The following is a 19,064-nucleotide window of genomic DNA, read 5'->3' on the forward strand; positions in this document are numbered from 1 at the left end:
GAGTTAATTTATGTTTTGTTTTGTTTTTGTTGAACACCTGAGTTAATTTATGTTTTGTTTCTGTTTTTGTTGAACACCTGAGTTAATTTATGTTTTGTTTCTGTTTTTGTTGAACACCTGAGTTAATTTATGTTTTGTTTTTGTTGAACACCTAATTTATGTTTTGTTTTTGTTGAACACCTGAGTTAATTTATGTTTTGTTTCTGTTTTTGTTGAACACCTGAGTTAATTTATGTTTTGTTTTTGTTGAACACCTGAGTTAATTTATGTTTTGTTTTTGTTGAACACCTGAGTTAATTTATGTTGAACACCTGTGTTGATTTATGTTTTCTTTCTGTTTTTGTTGAACACCTGAGTTAATTTATGTTTTCTTTCTCCGTAAAAAATCAAGTCGGCTGTGTTAAAGACGTATGAGTTGGTACCAGAAGCATATCGCCAACGTTTTAGGTCCTGGGAGAAACGTAGTGGTCAAACTTATATGGAGTTTGCTCGGGACGTGACTGGTCATTTTAAACGTTGGTTGGCTGCGTTGGAGGTCACTACTTTTGAGGATCTGTGTGATCTTGTTGTTTTGGAGCAGTTCAAAAAAATGCTTCCTATTTGAAACAAACTAGTCTGTATGAAGGCAAAGTGTTGTTTTGCTGGTCAGAGTGGCCACTTTCACAGGCAAAGTGAAAATCCTGCAGTGAGTCAAGTTTCCACAGAAATGTAGTGCAAATTGTAACTGAATATCCAGAAAATCAGAAAAACAAAATGCAAAGTAATGTTTCCATCCAATACTGGATCATGTGCCAAAATCATGAGTTAAGACGGACTCTTTCTCTTTGGTGGTGAACCTGCAGGAAGAAAAACCCTTGACCCTACCCTGGTGTAAATACTAACAGAAGAAGATAAAACAACTGTCAGAACAAGTGAGACACATATTAAAAAAAACATGTCTGCTCATCATGAATATGATGATAAAATAAATTATGTACGTCTCTTGTATGTAAGTTTGATGAGATCATTTGCTATAAGTACAGCTACAGGAAGAACAGCAGCTAACAAAAGCGTGCCAAAAACTACAGAAGCAACAGTCCATCCAATGCAGTACTCAGTGGCGGGCTCTTTGGGGGGCCCTGAAACAGATGATAAAAAGTGAATGTAACAGTCAGAACGTAGCTGCACATCATAAACAGCAGGTTGAACATCACAGCCGACACAAAGAACATCTAAAGGTGTGCACGCTCCTGAAATCTAGAAGCTAAAACTGTCAGCAGATCCAAACAGCACTGGGATGAGTCTCAGCAGGAACAGTGATGTTAGCATTGATCTTATGGCCAGTCGCCTCCTGCTGGGCTACACAGCTAAGAGGTTGGTTCTGGTTCTGGTCTCAGTAGTGAGGAGGGTAATGTCGTAGCATCGTCCTCTTTCTGAGACGTGCTGCTCATCAGTAGGAAGAAGGTTTGAATCTCTGTCCTGCCGCCTCTACTTCAGCCTGTTTACATGTGACTGTTGCTAAACTCCTGCTGTGCTGAGATCTGCAAATGTGCGAGGCGATCTGACTACAGCCGAGCTTCTCTGCACCCTGAGCCGAGGCCACCGTGGACTCTGGATTACGGCTCAGAACCACATCTGGATTTTATCACAGCTGCTGTTACAGCGAGTGTTGATGAGCTTTGTTAACAGGAAACATTAAACATCCAGCTAAACATGAGGCTGAGATACGTTTATGTTTCACTGAGCAGAGCAAGAGGTACTTTGACTTTTAATTTTATGCTACTTCATTACATTTATCAGGCAGATATGGTTACTAGTAACTTTGTATTACTCAAAATTATTCCTCTCTCTCTGGAAGAAAGAAAGGAGGGGGTGAGATATCAACATTCAACAGATGGCTGAAGAGACCCAAAGGAAAAGGTGAAAGGTTTCTCTCCTACGTGCTGTGTCTGAGCTGTCTGATCGTAAAACTGGCACCTTTAATTCCGCAGCCTGATAACTGCCTGACTGTTAAACGGTGGCAGCAGACCTTCCTCCGCTTTTAATTACCTCACATCAAAAAGACACTCCTTGGCGTGACAAGGGGGACACAAGTCCTGCCTTCTTGAGCTAAAACAATGTTTCATTATAAACTGTTCTCTTCAAATACTAATCCTTGCTAAGTTAGTAGTGTTTGCCTCTATTTGATTAGTTATGTTACCATGTTGTTGCTATCTGTTTATTATTGCTGAAAAGAATCTAAAGTAGTTACTTTTGCAGAGAGGACTTTCCTTCAGTTTATGTGTAACCAATGCTTGTTCACAATACTTTGACACCTCCTTTAGAAATGAGGATAAAGAAATGTCATCCTATATTCTATTTATTGCCAGCTTGAATTTAAGGTTAAATAACTGAATTTCCCAGCTCCTGAGCAAAGACTGTTTTAGGATTAAACAGCGCTTTCCTCATGTAACCTGAGCTCCCCCAAGTGGACAAAATAAGTATTACATGCCATCGTTGGAAATGCCGTTAATGTATAAATGACACTCTGTATTTATCTTGTCAATAATCTAATGCCATTCGTGTATCTTGCTTATATTCTCTAAGAACGTGTAACAGCCAATAGCTTATATTTATAAAGCAAGTTGAGTTCCTCTCATCTGTGATTCCTATGAAGTGCTAACCTTGTAAGGTCTAACTACTGACAGTTGTTCTCCTTTTTATCAAATGCTTAAACTAAGAGCGGTACAACCATTTGACAATTGAGGTTTGATTGTGGGAAGATGTTTGATTATAATACGCGCTAATAGATTTTCTTTTCCCTTTCTATAGACATATTAAAAGTTTAGAAAGACAGTCCCTCGGGAACCGGAAGCCCGTCCCCCGGGAGGCGAAGGACTGCCCTCTGGGGAACCACGCCCCAACCGACAAAACAGCGCTGTCTCTCTTACTCGGCCACTCTCGCCTGGCGTGCCCCCTCTCCCAGCAACGCCCTAAGAGTTCGGCCCGGCGCAACAAAAGCTTTTCTTTTGTTTGAAGCTACACACGCCAAGTGCTGCGACTTCAGTTTCCCTCAGTTCCAGCAACTTTACTTGTTTTATTTTCTTTCTTTTGTTTTGTTAAAGTTATCAGTCCGTTGAGTTACACTCGTCTAATTCCAGAACGACCAAGTTCCCTTTTAAGCTTTTTCGTCAAGCCAACTTCACCGAGGTCAGACCAAGCCACGTGGTCTCGCCAGCGGCAACGAAGGAAATCTGAAAACAGCCAAATTGCCAGATGGAGGACGGCCAACCCTTGAGGGTTTTTCTTCATTCCAGACACGGAGAACCGCGGAGAATCCCCTAGTAAAAAAACAAGAATTGGGCAGCTAGAGTGGGTATCGTGCAACAGGGCAAGGCAGGCCGTCGACCTACCGTAAGGCAAAACAAAGCATTCTATGGTCAGGGATGTCCAATAGTTGGTTAGTCCAGCATATGTAATCCTTGAAACTCCTAGACTTAACCGAGTTATCATCTAATTGCTCATAGCTGCCATATGAGTCAAATTCTCCCACAATCGAACCTCCATTTTCATTGTTTAGCCATTGTTTATTTCTCTGATGTATTTAACCACCTTTTTATATCACCTTAGTTAGTTAATAAATTCACTGTAATCAAGGAATTGTGTGTATTACAGTTGAAAATTAGCCTGCTGGCTAACACTGGCACATTTACAGAAAAGGTTGATTAATGTGCACTGTCCTTAAATAAATGAGAAATTGTGTAAGTCCCTATCATGAGAATTTACCCTTTAGATATGAGACTGACTGATTGATTTAAGATAATTGAGCAATTATTAGCTAATTGATCACTAGTGAATAATTGTATGATTATTAAAAGCTACCTAGAGGTCCGGAGTCTCTAGGTTAATAACAACTCCAGTCGTGCCCGTGCAAAACGAGAGCTTTTATGAATTGATCTTTTCTGAATATTAAAATTCATAATTTGGTATTAATTCTCATAAATTTATTAAAAATCCTACGTAACCCCGACAATTGATAAACAGCAGCAGGTAAATTTTGCTCGTTGTTGGTTCTAGACTGGGGGGGGCAGACAGTACAACTGAGGGGGCAAAGCCCCCTCCTGCCCCCTCGTGGCGCCGGGCCCGTTCTACGCACAGTTGATAAAGAAGTAAATGAGACCCCAGTTCTTTCTGTTATTTCCCTGCAGACCCTCTCATTCTTCCTCTCATCTCTGTAGATTCATGAAGTCTCAGAGTCTCAGTATAAGAGTGAAGCTTTCACTCAGTTTGAAACTTTTTACACTCGTGCAGACGTCTTCATCACAACCTGCGAACTACACATTAGCAATTAAAATAATTGAAACTGGGATGAATCTCACCGCTGATATACACGTAGGTCTTAGCTTCAGTCTGATGTTTGATCTCCTCCTGTGTGGCTACACAGCGATAGCGGTCAGTCTTGGTCACAGAAGTTTGGAGGACGATGTAGAAGCTGCCTCCTCTTTCTGAGACCTGTGGCTCCTCAGCAGGAAGTTTGTTTCCAGCACTGTCCTGCCACTCTACTGTAGGTTTTGGAGAAGCACCAAGAACTTCACACTCCAGCAGGGCCCGATCAGCTGTTTGATCCAGTGTAGTGACAGACGGCTTTGCACCTGCTGCACATTTCAGATGATACACAGGATATTTTAGGACATTTCTAACTTCTACCAAAAGTCTGGAAACTATTTACAGCTGCAAACACTGTTTCTGACTCATATCATGACAGAAGCTCAGATACAGTGAAGACGTTTGGACAAACTCAATTTTTACATTTGTTGAGCTGAAAGAATTATCTTGAAACGACGTCACATGAAATCTGTTGTCTAATATGTCGACAATATTTTCTGTTACACTAAAGTAAAATAAACATGCGTTATCAAATCTAGAACATCATTCATTTGTAAAGCTCCAACAGACGGCTTATGTACTTTTAGTTTGAAGTAACATCACGAAAACAACACGGTGCAGGATGAGAGAATGTGATGGACTTCACATGACAGGACTCACAACTACTTTTTATGAAAAGCTGTGTTGATACTTTTGATCGGTGGACCCTTACAGACTAAAGGAATATAAATAATCAAGGAACGGACACATTCGGACTTAACGAGCGCTTCAAAGGTAACGGGAGTAGCACTTTTTTTCCTTTCGTCTCTTGTACCAGGCAGGTTATATCCGTAAATCTATAAGAATTAGACTTTGAGGCTCTTTGTTTCCCTTAAATTAACTGAACAACTAAATTGTGGAGAATCTAACCGAACTAACAATGTGTAGCATGTCCATACTGATGTTTAAACATTAATATTTGTATTAACGATCTAAGCAGCTAAGAAGCAGCTAAAGCGGCGACCCCGCAGCGTTTAAGAGGTTTTATACATCCAAAGAACTTCTATAAACCACACCAGGCGTTTAATGGAGGCAGAGGCGTTTGTCAAAATGTGTTCCCACACCAGGCTAGTAAAGGAGGTAGGCAGCTATTTGGGATTCGGCTATTAATTGAAGTTTTACGGTAAGTAAATAAATAAGTGCAAATAAACCTTTCTCAAAGCAAGCTTTCATTTGCTATTTAACATTTCTTGTTTCAGGTCATCTTTCAAAACATTTTTAACAAATGCTTTAAAAAGTGATGGGATCATGTCCCCAGTGTAAATGACACCGATGCAGACACGTTTTATCCTGTTGACGTTTAACTACATCACATCTAGGTTGCTGCAACTGGTTTCCAAAAATGAACAATTAACACATTAAATTGTGTAGTGTGAACTAGGCTTAGCTTAAAGACACAGCATGGGTCTAAGTGTACTTACAGTCACGTGTTAACCAGAAATAAACCTGGAGCCATTTGTAATGTTTCTTTTTGAAATTGAATCCCAGAAGCAGCTGATGAACAGTAGGTGTGGAGATCAGTAACATCAGGACAGACTTAGATCAATACATGTTTCATCTCAAAATGAGATAATGATCTCATGATTATCAGATGTATTAATATTTATTGTCAAGAGAAGCTCAACTTCTGCCTAAACCTGCTGTACATCTGTAGTCATTAGTGTAGGGCTGAAGCTAAAAATGATATTAGTACTCGAAGCTTTCATCATCGATGCGTCGTTTAAGAAGTACTTTGGCTTGGCTGCAGCTTATTTGGCTAGCCTTCAACTCAACAATCAATCATGACTTCAGTTAAATGCTAAAGCTGCTGTTACTGTTACCTTGTCTGTGGTCCGCTGGCAGAACACCAGCTGCTTTCTGACCAGGCGCCGTCGTGTTGTTGCAGAGGCCACAAATTTCGTTGGACGGACGGTAACTTTACCGTCTGAGTTGTTGTTTTCTTTAACTTGAAATAATCCCATACTTTGGACACTTTCTTCTTTGTCCCTCGCCATTTTCTCTCTTCCTCCACTTTGCAAACAGCGGCATCATAATCACGTTGTGTTCACACAGCATAAGCACGAAAGTAATAAATGTTCGTGCGAACAGTGTGCTGTATAGTTACATGGGTTAAAAGAAGCCTTGATGCAAAGAATTTGCAATCAATGAATTGTTTCAGCCCTAGATTAATGAACATGAAGGTACTGCTCCAAGAGTTTTAATGATCCTGAGGCCCAGAGAGTTGTAGCACACATTACAGATGTAGAGATCAGTGACATCACCACTCACCTGAGATTTCTCCTAATCGGTCTCTAAAGGTGAGGTCTGAAAGACAAATTACAACATTAATTCATGCACATGGTGATGTTATAAACTAGTCATGTGTTATTAGACTACTAATGGAGTCATTTGTTAACATCTAAAATAGAGTCTGTCATGAGCAGAAGCTGATTCACAGCAAAGGCCATGAGAGAGCATGAGAGGTATATATGTGGGCTATAAAACCTTTTCCTAAATGGATTATGTTAATAAAAATAGATTACTGTCTCAAAAAATGAACATGTAAACAATTGCACATCAATAAATATTTGCTGCTGGAAGGTGCAGCTTTTTCAGCCGTCTGTAAACAGAGAGAGAGAGAATAAGCATGTTTATTTCACTTTACACATAATCTGCCATAATTTCAATGTAGCACATTCACATCTAGTTCATCCCTTTAACAGCACTCTTTAATTCAAACCAAAGCTACGAGAAACCATTTCTCATCATCTGTCTAAATCATGCCGTCTATGAATGCATCTAGTACTACATGACTGTCTATAATGAGGACTTGCAGCTTTGAGATTTAACTAACGTTATAACTACAACCAGAGCCGTTATGGCTCTGACTGCAGCGTTTCACATCTACAACGTCACACAAAGAGGTCCACTCTGGTTTAATCATTTCAGACAGGCCGACTCACAGATATATTTAGAATACACCAGAAACTATCGTTTAGCGGCTCATTAATGTTAGCGCTTCTCAACTGATACACACGGCATTAGCTTTGTGGGTAATTTAGCAATACTATCACATTTGTCAGCAGCGTAGCTTTCAACACCCAACTACTGTAACATTAAACTGCTGTGAGCCGGAAGAGGGCAATTAAAAACAGGAGGGTTAGTCCTGAATGTTTTCAGGAGAGAAGTGACTGGGGCTGTTTTTATTATAATTATTTAAGTCACGTAATTAACATGGCAGAAGACCGCCTCACCGCTAACACAGCCCTCTCCCAGCTGATTGTTTTCTTCTGGTTTTTGTGGTGAGGCAGTGTATAACTGGTCGGCAAACTATGCAACACCTGAGTGAAGGATATGTATTATTGTATTATGATAAGGTATTATGCTTTTTGGCTTTTCCCCTCTCCATTATTGTCTCTTTTTTGTGCATGTAACAGGTTTGCAAAGTGAAAAAGCCCAAAGTCCAGCCCAAAGGGAGTTCCCATCTCCCACAGAAAGCTCTGCTCTGAACTGAAAACAGCTCGTTTGTAGTCCAGCCCTTCACTTCCTTTACTTGTGACGTCATAATGAAAACGCATCCTATAAAGCTTGCCAAGCAGCTAGCAGGGTCAGACACGCCCTCAAACCAAGCTAGTCTGAGCCGAGGCCCTTTGGCTCGACTCGCCTTTGTTTGGTTTTCATTGTAGAAATGTTGCACCTGCTTCCAGGTACTTTTTTTCCGATCACCTCACCTCCGTCGAGGTTCCAAGCGAGCTGAGGGATACTAAAATGTAACGTGAAAACACGACAGACTGCTGATTGGTCAGAGAGAATATTCAGTATTCACTGCATCATCATTGCTGCACCAGAGACCAGCAACAGAAAGTTTTACAGTTTTCATACGTTATTTTACCACTTAATCCACTTCTGAGAAGTTTTGAGGTGAGAAATCAGCTGTGTAGATTTATAATATTGACAGTTTTAAGAGAAGTGATGGCGGAACAAAAATGCTTGAATATTTGAGCTGCGCGAGTGGCTGCGGGGGGAAACCTGCTGTGACCCGCGGGAGGAGGGTGTGAGGCCGGCCAGCCGCCCGCTCACAGAGCCCTCTGCTCCCGCCGTCACACAGACCGCTGCAGCAACAACGGCAGAGGAAACACAGCTGGAAGGTTTTCATACCGTTTATCTGTCTTTACATTCTGAGGAAGGTTCAAACGTTTTAACTTAAAAACGAGAAAGCTGTGTGGATCGCATTGAACATTACGTGGCGTTATGACGACAAGCATCTCTGGGTACTGTCTGCAATGGAAAACGGAGCAGGGCCGAGTAGAGTCGCGTCTATCGATTTGCGCTATGGTATTGCGCTTTATTGGTTGTAAACTATATTTAAAATAACCACAGCAATGTAACTTCAGACTGTTGACGTGCGGAGTTGTTGTAAACGTTGGCTAACACAGCTAAAGTTATAACTATAATGCTAACGTTACACCCGATGTGAAAGCTACTGAGCAAACACCAATTTTTATTAAAATTGAGTTGAAATATGGTGATTTTTGTAGTAGTTTATGGTAAGATGTGGAACAATGATGCTGCGAACTTGAGAGTAACTTCTACCATCTGTTAGGTTACGGTCTCAGTCTGAAGCGGCTTTGATTTGGATCACACTACCTTGTTTCTTACGACCCGCCCTTCTCTGCTTCTGATTGGCTAGTAGTCCTTACCTGGGAACTGCGCATGTGCAACTTACAACAAAGATTTTGTACAAGTAAGATGCATCACTCTGTAGCTCAAGAGCGGAGCGTCCAACACACAGGGTGAAAAGAGGAGCTGCAGCAAAGTGCAGTATGAGGGAAAAATGAAAATTAATTTTTTGAAAATTAAACCATGTAAACCTGTTCTGGTACAACCCCTAAATAAGATTTTGAACCTGAAAATGAGCAGAATACCACCTCTTTAAGAGACATATTCCTGCTGTTATGAAACAAATGAAATTACCCCATATCAGTCGGGCTCTAGTTTAGATCATCGTCTAGTTACTTGATGACAAGATGCGTCAGAATCTCAAATCAAAATCAGAATCAAACTGAGCTCAGCTGGTGAAATTTAGAAATGTATTTACCAATTTCCTGTTTGCTTATTTTCTCTGTTGTATGGAGTTAGAGAAGATGACAAGAAGACGGTTAATGTGCGGTTAATATGAAGCTACAGACAGCAGACAGTTAGACTAGCAGCAGAAGATTATAAGCAGACTTACAGCCAGCAAACATGGATGTAAACAATGTTAGATTTAAAAGACTGAATACACACTTGTATATACTTTTCCTTCAAGAAAACTCAGAAGTGGATAGAGCTCAACAGCAACAAAGATGTTAGTCACCTGAGATCGGATGCACGGACGCAGAGCAGTAAGCAGCAGAGGCTCAGTTCTGACATGATGTGGAGACACAGAAGTCAGGTGACACGATAACTTGCATGTCTCTGATTATAGTTTCTTTTGTGGAAAAAAAACAACAAGTAGAGGTAAAGCAGGAAGAGAAGAAGTCAGGTCAATGTTTGATACCAAGAACATCACAGGCTGAAACTATGGGGGTACAGGGGGCAGGTGTCCAAATTTTGTCTGACCTTACTAAGGCTTCAAACATTAACACAGCGTTGATTAATAAAGTTTCAACTTAATGTAACATTATAACTTCAAGAGTTGCTGTAATATGATTATATCATATCTGTTACAAACATCTTGGTTAAGGTGTTGCAGATTTTCATTGTAAAATTAATAAATGTAATTGTTTTCGGAATAACTACTGTATGTGATTCTCATATATTAAATTGCTGATATGTTATTAAAGTCGTACTTTCAAGGTGTTCCTCGTTGTCAGTGGTTTAAACAGACGACTGAACAGACAGCTGGAATCAAAACAAACCTAAAGGGACAGCTGGAGATGAACTTATCTTGACAAACAATATTTACAGATTAACTGTTTAATGAAAACACTCACCAACAACAAGCTGAATGTGGAATATTTGTCTTGGCTGAAGATGTGGAAAAATACAGGTGTAGTCTCCACTGTCAGTAACCTTCGTATTTCTGATGATGATGGAGGCGTTGCCGTACTTCAGCTCATCTTGAAAATGTGAGACGCGACCTTTGAACTGATGATCTTGACCTATTCTGCCGTTATTGTAATGAGTTCCTGCATTGTAAAAGAAAATCTCCTTCTGACCATCTTTCTTCCAGTCAAAGACTTTATTCTCCATGTTCTCCTTGTTGCTGAGGGAACAGGGTAAAATGGCGTCACTTCCTTCTTTCACAACCACTCTGACGTCACCCGACCCTGAAAGAAGAAGATTATTTTAGTCATTATGTTCAAATAAGTAGCTCAGAGAAAACAAAATGCACATGAACTATTGCACAAGGATTAAATAAATAAAAACAACCCACAGAAATGAATCAACTGTAACTGGATTTAATGTTAAACTAGTTGTAAAATAGTTTACTATTAGGGTAAATGTATTAAGCTCATCACCAACAAGTTTGATTTATGTCAAGAAAAAATAATTTTTGAAAGCTGAAACCTTTATCAGAAGACAAAATTCATATTTATGTAAATTTAGATGAAGGGGTTAAACGTTTGACCCCGCCCACGTTGAGCAAGGCCCTTCTGAGAAGCCATAGACTGTAATAAATAATAATAAAAAGGTGGAGGAAGTTGACACCAGGAATTTTGTTTTTTGTCTGTGTTAATTGTTTTAATGTGCTGTTTTAGTAAAGATGATGTAGAAGTCACCTTGACCTCTTGATCAGGAGCTGCTAATGTACACAGAACATTCATCCTGTCAGTATGTCTACATGGTTTAGTCGGTCTTCATTCTCATGAAAAAAGTAAACAGCATTATGAGTCTGAATGGGCAGGAACTGTATCCTCATTGAACTAAGTATTTATAACATTTAAAAAAAAACATATTTAACAAAATGTTTAATAGACTGAATGCATTAAGCAAAAATACACGCTCATAAGGCTACAGATGAAACTGGCAAGGTGAGAATAGGAATCAGTGTACATTAAACAAGAACCTTTTTTTATTCACTTTACTGAAGAATTTCTATAAAGTCTCTTCAAACATCTTTCGTCGGTTTCATTGTCTGCAAACGTTAATCAGCTATTGTTTCAACTCACTTCGGAGTTCGTTATGACATTAACATTAACTTTGACATTACGAGGGCAGGGAAAACACTGCCCTCGTAGGGGCCCCCTTACCAGCTGGGGCCCTGGGGCGGCCGCACCCAAGCACCCGCTTATGAACTTATTCTAAACTACAGTGCAAGACTCACAAGACGTTAGTACATAAAACGTAGTGGCCATTAAGTTTCTTACCGCTCGCATTTCCAAGTAACGTTATAATTCCAAACAAAGCCAGCAGACCGAAGAAGAACAGAAGCGCCCGAGCTGAAATAAACATGCTGACGAAGTAACGCTGTTTGCAGTGATGCTGGCCGGATCCTTAGCTACAGCCTCTGTGGTTAGATCTCTGTTGAACACAAGCAATATGCTTTATAGTGAAGCGTCGAGGAATCCGAGGCTGCGTCTAGTGACGGCAGTGCGACACCTGGACTACAATCCTATTGAACCACTGCTTCCGCATGAACGCGCTAACGGAGTGGAAGTATGTAAGGAGAGGGAGTAGCAAGCAGTTTCGGAAAAAGGCCCTTACTGAATGAGTCAACCTATTTCATCAGGTTGGACTGGATCGCTGTCCAGTCACGTGATTTTCTGGCACTGCCTCGATCGTCTCGAAAGTTGTGAGTGTTTGTGCATCTAACACATTCACCCCCTGTTACACAAACACATCCAACCTGTGCCATATTTCCCAGCACTCTGTCCTCCATAACAAAATACACGCATTCATCAATCTTTAAACATGATGTTCAGTCTTAATGTGTGTGCATCAAAGAAAATATACTTTAAATCCAAGGCTGATTAAAGCAAACAAGTTTTATAACTAATTCTCTTTTCTACAAAGTAGTTTCTCCAGCACTGCTCATCGGCTAGATGAGCGGCTTTATTTTCCTTTGCTTGCGTCTTAAGTGCAGTTTATTGACTTGTCCGACTCCAATTACCCTCGACTGTTGGAATAACGTGCAGACTACATGGGCTCTATTATTAAAACATGAAACAGATCAGGTCTGAATGCTCTGGTTGATATTACAGCCTAATAATTTGACTTCAGCAGCTGTTTTGTCACGATTATAGCAGCTGAATTGGTGTGATTAACGGAACATATATAAGCCTATACGCCTAAATCATCCACCAAATAATTATTTTATCAGATTTAGAGACCAGCATGGTCGTTTTACCGACACCTCCACCGGTCCCTGTAGCTTTCCAGGCGATTTCTTTCTTGTGTGTTATATTGATGTAGGAGTGTTTTTATTTTAAAGGCTGCTGTCAGTCATTTAAACGTTTCCATCCGTGCCTTAATGAAACAGCATAACAAAGAAACCTGCAGTAATAAACTTGACAGGACAGAGAAACAGAATTAAACTTTAGCTTCTATAATCCACGTTCAGACTCTGATGGAGCTCAGGGTGGATCAGGAGGACGGCTGCTTTACTCCAAACACTTTTACTGCATGAAACTGGACTCCGTGTGAGACCTTTTAGGTGTGTAGAAGAACACAGAACATGAATTATCAAAACATCCTGTCGGCGTGTCAGGAGGATTTATCATTATTAATTTATGTTGCTGTGGCTCGTGCGTAAATGCGCACAGTGTCACTGGGGAGGCGCTTCATCCTGCCGTTATTTACAGTTCGAAAAGTCTTTTTTGCTCAGGAAGGTTCCTCACTGACTGAAGTAAACTGGAAGTATTTCAGTGGCAGCCATGATAAGAGCTGTTCGAATTCTCTAAAAGCTGAGGAAAGGTGCCTCAATGCTTCCTTTCATATCTCCTTTAGCATAGGGTACACCGGACCATCCTTTATGAAAGGAAAGGAGAGAATGCCGTCCCACAATTCCTTGCGGCGGCAAAATTTAAAGCTGCGCACGTTCTCAAAGTCAAACGATAAAAATCCATCAACCACATTTAGTAAGATCCTTCCAATACAGACGCACATTATGATACTTTAATAAGACTCACAATTACCTTCTTTCTTTTGGCTTTTTTGTAATCTAATACTGTTTCAACACCGTTTTTTTGTTTCCCGGTTGTTGAAATAAGCCATGAAGTGTTTTCTACACTAATAAAAAATAAATCACAAACCATGACAGATAAATGAGGTTGATCACCATGTAAGTTACCATTGGCTTTTAAGCCTTTTCTCTCTCATGCCATAACTTGCTAATATGCAGATATCTTAAACTGTCAACAATAACTGAGACCCAGGCGAGCTGTTACTGGTCTTGTAACGTGATCAAAGTGAGGATAATGTTGCAACGTGTAGCCTCACGTTATGTACTGCAGCCTTCAGCAAATTCATTTTACTTCAGTCACAGATGCTGACACCCTCGCCTTAATAAAGTCAATGATCAAGCTGGATAACCTCTACAGTAGGCGTTTCCCACACACTGATTTATTTGTGGCGTCCTGCCACATTATCAACGCTGATTTCCATTAATTTTGTTACTATTTAAAATGGGTAAAATCGTATTTGATCACAGAGCGCTGCATATATTCTCTCTCTCTGCACAGATAAATAGCCTATGGGTGTGAGCAAACATTCTCAATGTGACAACCCTGTCCATTATTTAGGAACCTTATCTGCTATACGTCGCTTAGAAAAGAGCAGTCGGATTCTCTGAGACCCGCCGTCCTCTTTTCCTAAGTCCTTATGGATTCTCCTTCACATCTTTCCTTGACCTCACGACGTTTTCCATCGAGGTTGAGGAAAGGTGGTTAGGAAAGGAGATTTTTTTTAGGCTTTTCGATCGCAGCCTAAGAATTGAGATGTCCTTCAATGTGGCGTACTGAGATCGTGTGTTGTCTTGTTTTACTTCCTGTGCTTTTCACTGATTACTTTAGTGGGTTCACCTGTGTCTACTTAGTGTCTCCCTCACCTGTGTTAATTGCCCTGCCTGCTTGTGTGCATGTATATTGCCCTCACTTCTGTTTAGTCCTGGTGTCATCTTCACATAGGGCCTATTGAGTGCGTTTCCTGTGGTTTCCCTGTGATTTGGATTTACCTGTTGGGATCTTGGCTCTGTTTAGTTTTGGGCTTCTGCTACACCCAGTGTAAGCCAGTGATTTTTCTGTTGGACTGTATTAAAATTTCTTCAAACTGAACCTGCTTTGTACTGGTGTCTGCATTTTGGGTCCATAACTCTGAATTCCTGCCTCAGCACTCAGCCTTTCTGATAAGGTGAAGATTGTCTTGTTTGTACAGGTGGTCTTTGTTCCAAAACGAGTCAACGTGACCAATGTAACCATAACCACATGCCAAGCAGAAATTAGATAGCTACTGATCAGCACTGTAGAGGCGGCTGAACATTTCAGAGTTCTGTTGGAGGGTGGGGATTAGACCTGACATTACACAAGTTTTGCCAAGACTCTCAATAGTGTCCGTGAGAAGCTCATAGTCACGCTGGAGTTTAATTGATTGTTTGCGTCTAAGATTGCTGAAACCACAATGAACAAATACAGTGTGCGCAGATGGGTGATGTTTAATGATGGACGAAATATGTGCATGTAAATCGAACAATTTCACACCCGAAAATGACGTAATGCAGTTTGGAATAGCTACTGATTTGACCATGGAATCACCAACAAGGATATATTTGTGAGACAAGAGACAAGAAACAGTTTGCATTAGCGGACTTTGTTGTGTTAGCTGTAGCCACATTAACACTGGTTGTTGTGGCAGGAGGGGGGAGAGGTAAGGCAGATGAAGCCAGCGGTGAGTCCACCCTGGGGCACTTACCAGAGGGAGAGGCATCCCGGGAATCTGAAGACCTGCTGTCAGGACATGTGCGCCTCCTGCAGGAGGACCGTCAAGCACCAGCACGGCCGGACAACCGATGCCAAGGAGGATGATCCAGGTCGATGTTGAGTATAGGAGTATCGCTGAGTACGAAGGTGGCAGCCTATTCTCATTCCCTAGGCCCTGAAGTGGTTCAAAGAAGTTAAAGAGCAGGGATGATTCATAGTCCATTTCTCCCAGTGGACACACTTTCCTGGTGAGTTTCAATCACTAGTTTCATGTCTTTTTCAATACAATATGATGTGATGTTCATTTAGTAAATCATGGTCCCATTAGTTTTAAAATAGACCACAAAGCAGAGTATGCTTCATGGCGGGATTATGGTCACAAATATGGGCACGTCCGGTGGACGCAAAAACTCGACATGGCGGCGACCTATCGGCCAAACTTGAGGATTAAACGGCAGTCCAAAAACCAACGGGCGACGTCACGATGATTACGTCATCCATTTCTTATATAGTCAATGATCTCAATTTGAAAACTTCTGTTAGAACACAATTACAAGCAGTACACTGTGCACGCTATGTACTTTCGTAGTGAGTGAATTTCGACAGGGTAATGTTGTCTCAACAGAAATGACTATAGCAACATTTGACCCCATCTTCTTCTATTTCTTTTAAATGGTGAATTGTAACCAGGCGTCTCATTATCACCATCATTTGACCACAATTGTCAACCAACAAAATATCTGTTGGCTTGTTTGTTTACTTGACCTCAATTAAATTTGATCAAAAATAAATAAAGATGCAATACTTTTTACAATCGCTGCAGCTCCCTCTGCCGACAAGTTTGAAAAAATGTTGGCGGTCCTTCCCCTTCCGCTATGTAGCCAAGATGGCGACACTCCATCTGGGTACTCTTAGGGCCCGATTTACTAACATCGCAGTACCGTCCGCATTCTTCCATCTCACGGAGAAAATAAGTCAGGTCCAATCGAAATTTGCTTTATTGGCATGAATGTTAACACAACAGTGTTGCCAAAGCTAAATCAAAATACAAAAAACAATTCTATTCATATAGTTCATCGAATAAATAAAATAATTGTATGTCTATATATTGGATATAGAATAATATTATCTAATATTGTTTATTTTTCAGCTGTGTCTCCTTCTGGCAGCGATAACAGCAGCCATCTCTGCTCAACACTTTGCACCTTCCTTTCAAACGTATTAAATACAGATGCTGTTGCACTCACATGAAATAGCGTTTAGGCTTGTTAGATCACATTGCGTGTAGTAAATAAATGTATTTGCACGTTACCCTCCCATTACTTTGCACAATAAAATTGAAATGCCCCAAACTGAGTATTCATTAAGGCTAAGTACTAAATGAGCAACAGGTGCTATCTTGCACTTTTGAAAGACGTTATTCTGCGTGCACACCGTTAGTAGATCAGCTTACGTGGTAATTTGCTGGTGATATCAAGTTTGCACACGTTTTTACTCACGCAAACCTTTAGTAAATCAGGCCCTTAGTGCACTGCATTTTGCCACTCACTGTCACTGTGAGGATAGTAGCAGTCAGTTGGTGAGGTGACTAACTCAACATGCAGGTCTATACCATTTTCCTAAGGAGTACATGTACAATTGCAGGGGAGAGGATCTGTTTATAGTGTGTAATGTCTTTGATAAAGACATTCAGGATCACAGTGAACTCTGTGACTGGTGCATTGAGGCTTGTGGCATGTGGGACTTGAGGTTTTTGCACCAGGAACGGATGCACGATACACCAGCACCAACCACACCACACAGGGCACACATCAGGTGAACAAGATTACTGAACAATATTTACAACAATAACTTTAGCTAAACAGAACCAGGGTAACATGTTGCTCTGAGGAGGAGGCGGCTAGAAGGAGCTCATCCTGGCACGATGGCATCCTGACTCTGGCTAAATCTACATCTGTCCACTGCAGAGGCTCCATCCACAACCTGGAGGAGGAACTAGTACAAATTACTGTACTACTGTAATATTAACATTAAATAAAAAGTTTAATGTTACTTGAATTAACTCACTAGTGTCAGATAAGAAATATCACATGACTGAAGACGCCCAAAGCTTCAAACGTCACTGTCTTCAAGAAAAAATACAGACCAGAACTAAGCAATAACAAGCAATGTGCAAATTACCAGTGGAGGCACAGACTTGAAGTGCAGCAAGAAAAAAAGAAGGTGAAGCATTTACATAATTAACAGACGCAAAACAATCAATTTTAACCTGAGTGGAGGAATCTTACAGCAGTGTGTCATGTAGGCTATTGGATTAGTGATGTCACGTGTGTTCGGACAATAAAGCAAGTAAAGCTCTTGGTTTAATTTAGTATTAAGTTACAAATTCTTCTTATATTTAAATATTTCATTGAATCTAAATAAATAGACAGGGTGTTTTTAAGACTTTACATCTGTGTAAAAACTATTTTGTTTGGTTGTTGTATAAAAATCCCAACTCTTTTCTGTCCTCCATTATCAAACCAGATCTGACGTCACTATAAGTGGAGGCTGGTATGGTCAAATTATTGTGTAAAATCCAATTGTATAAATAAATTATTTTAGACTAGTCTACTTTGCAAGACAGCATTAGATGTTCAACTGTCTTAATTTCTGTATTACAGAATACACGTTCAGTAGAGTCGATGTTAGTCTTAGTAGTAAAAATGTATTGCAGGGATCATTCATTGTTTTGTTCTTCTTTAGCTTTAAGTGGAAAAGGGAAACTGAGGCAGGTTATTCACATTAATTCTCTTCACAGAGGTGTTTTCCTGTTTTCTCTGCAGGAAGGAGACGCCCCGAACACCAGCTCCTAAAGAAAACATCAGCACTTGTGTTGTTACGTAACATGTAGCCTAATATCTGTGGTAATTATCAGGATTTTGATTATTAGTGTAAGTAATTAGTTTTCTTACCGTGTTCATCAGCAAACGTTGTTCCAGACCGAGTCTGGAGACAGAGACACATGAGAGGAAGAAACTTCATAGTTGTATAGTAATTTTAAGATTAAATATCATTTAACTTCATTGTAACACAAATAACGAAACACTTTCGGTTTCTCAGCTTTAGGAAGCTGCGAATGTAGCAACACTTCCGGCTCGATCCTTCACAATAAAAGCGTCACTTTTACAAAAGTTTTGACTTGTGAAAAAGTGTGTCCCCAGTAGTGAAAATACCAGTAGTGGAAGAAGTGTTCAGAAAGTACCACAAATACTCAACTAAATGTAAACGTCATGCATTCAAAACTTGCTTAAGACTTTCTATCGTTAAATTCCTCAAGTATTAGTCCAAGCAGTGTTCGCATTAATTATGATATCACATAGGAATGAAAAATCTTGTCCTGTGGTGGTTCTGGTCTGCTAATACTATATTTACAATTTATTCACACCCCCGTCCTTCCACACTGTTTTTTATGTTTGTTTGGCTAAACGGATGTTACAAGACAAGTCATCACTTGGAGCACTAGATGGATCCTGACTGCGGTGGACTGGAGGTGATCCTGGTTTGATGCCCTGGTGCTACCTTTTGTAGGGACTGATAGAAAATATCACTTAACACAAAACTAACTGCTGCTCCAATAACATTAGAGCTTTGTTGCCGCTCTCGACCTGTTTGAGCAACTGTGTTCCCCCAGAAAATTATTTTAAAGTACAAGTACTTCAAACTTAAGTACAGATCTTGAGTAAATGTACTTACTGGTAGTTGCATTCCACCATTGTGAAATACCACTCCTACAAAACTGCAGTAAAATATTGATCATGTTAG

At 40.3% G+C, this 19,064-nt stretch overlaps 1 protein-coding gene across 6 annotated transcripts; it reads right to left on the reverse strand.

Moving 5' to 3' along the window:
• Positions 1 to 248: 248 nt before the first annotated feature.
• Positions 249 to 18,358, reverse strand: LOC119886090 (butyrophilin subfamily 1 member A1-like). Of its 6 annotated transcripts, XM_038696627.1 has the most exons (7): positions 18,215 to 18,358; positions 18,044 to 18,111; positions 15,253 to 15,435; positions 10,338 to 10,673; positions 6,652 to 6,687; positions 4,338 to 4,613; positions 270 to 1,118 (listed from the first exon to the last, which is right to left on the reverse strand). In XM_038696627.1, the coding sequence occupies exons 4-7, from the start codon at positions 10,594 to 10,596 to the stop codon at positions 970 to 972; spliced, it is 720 nt and encodes a 239-aa protein (XP_038552555.1). In that variant the 5' UTR covers positions 10,597 to 10,673; positions 15,253 to 15,435; positions 18,044 to 18,111; positions 18,215 to 18,358; the 3' UTR covers positions 270 to 969. The 6 variants fall into 6 exon arrangements, 5 of the variants coding, with proteins under 5 accessions (XP_038552555.1, XP_038552553.1, XP_038552551.1 ...); XR_005441434.1 differs by lacking the exons at positions 15,253 to 15,435; positions 18,044 to 18,111; positions 18,215 to 18,358 and adding an exon at positions 11,715 to 11,984 and having other exon boundaries at positions 249 to 288; positions 352 to 1,118; XM_038696625.1 differs by lacking the exon at positions 18,044 to 18,111.
• Positions 18,359 to 19,064: the final 706 nt, after the last annotated feature.

The sequence above is a fragment of the Micropterus salmoides genome, unplaced genomic scaffold (genome assembly GCF_014851395.1).
Source record: "Micropterus salmoides isolate LMB-PRFRI ecotype aquatic unplaced genomic scaffold, ASM1485139v1 Ms_hic_scaffold_4, whole genome shotgun sequence".
Taxonomy (NCBI): Eukaryota; Metazoa; Chordata; class Actinopteri; order Centrarchiformes; family Centrarchidae; genus Micropterus; species Micropterus salmoides.

Excerpts from the sequence above, each read along its gene's own strand:
- LOC119886090 (XM_038696622.1), bottom strand. The coding sequence starts at position 11,799 with ATGTTTATTTCAGCTCGGGCGCTTCTGTTCTTCTTCGGTCTGCTGGCT. Across the intron at positions 10,674-11,714 it reads GTTACTTGGAAATGCGAGCG|GGTCGGGTGACGTCAGAGTG; the intron begins GTAAGAAACTTA and ends TTCTTCTTTCAG. Across the intron at positions 1,119-4,337 it reads GACCTACGTGTATATCAGCG|GGCCCCCCAAAGAGCCCGCC; the intron begins GTGAGATTCATC and ends CATCTGTTTCAG.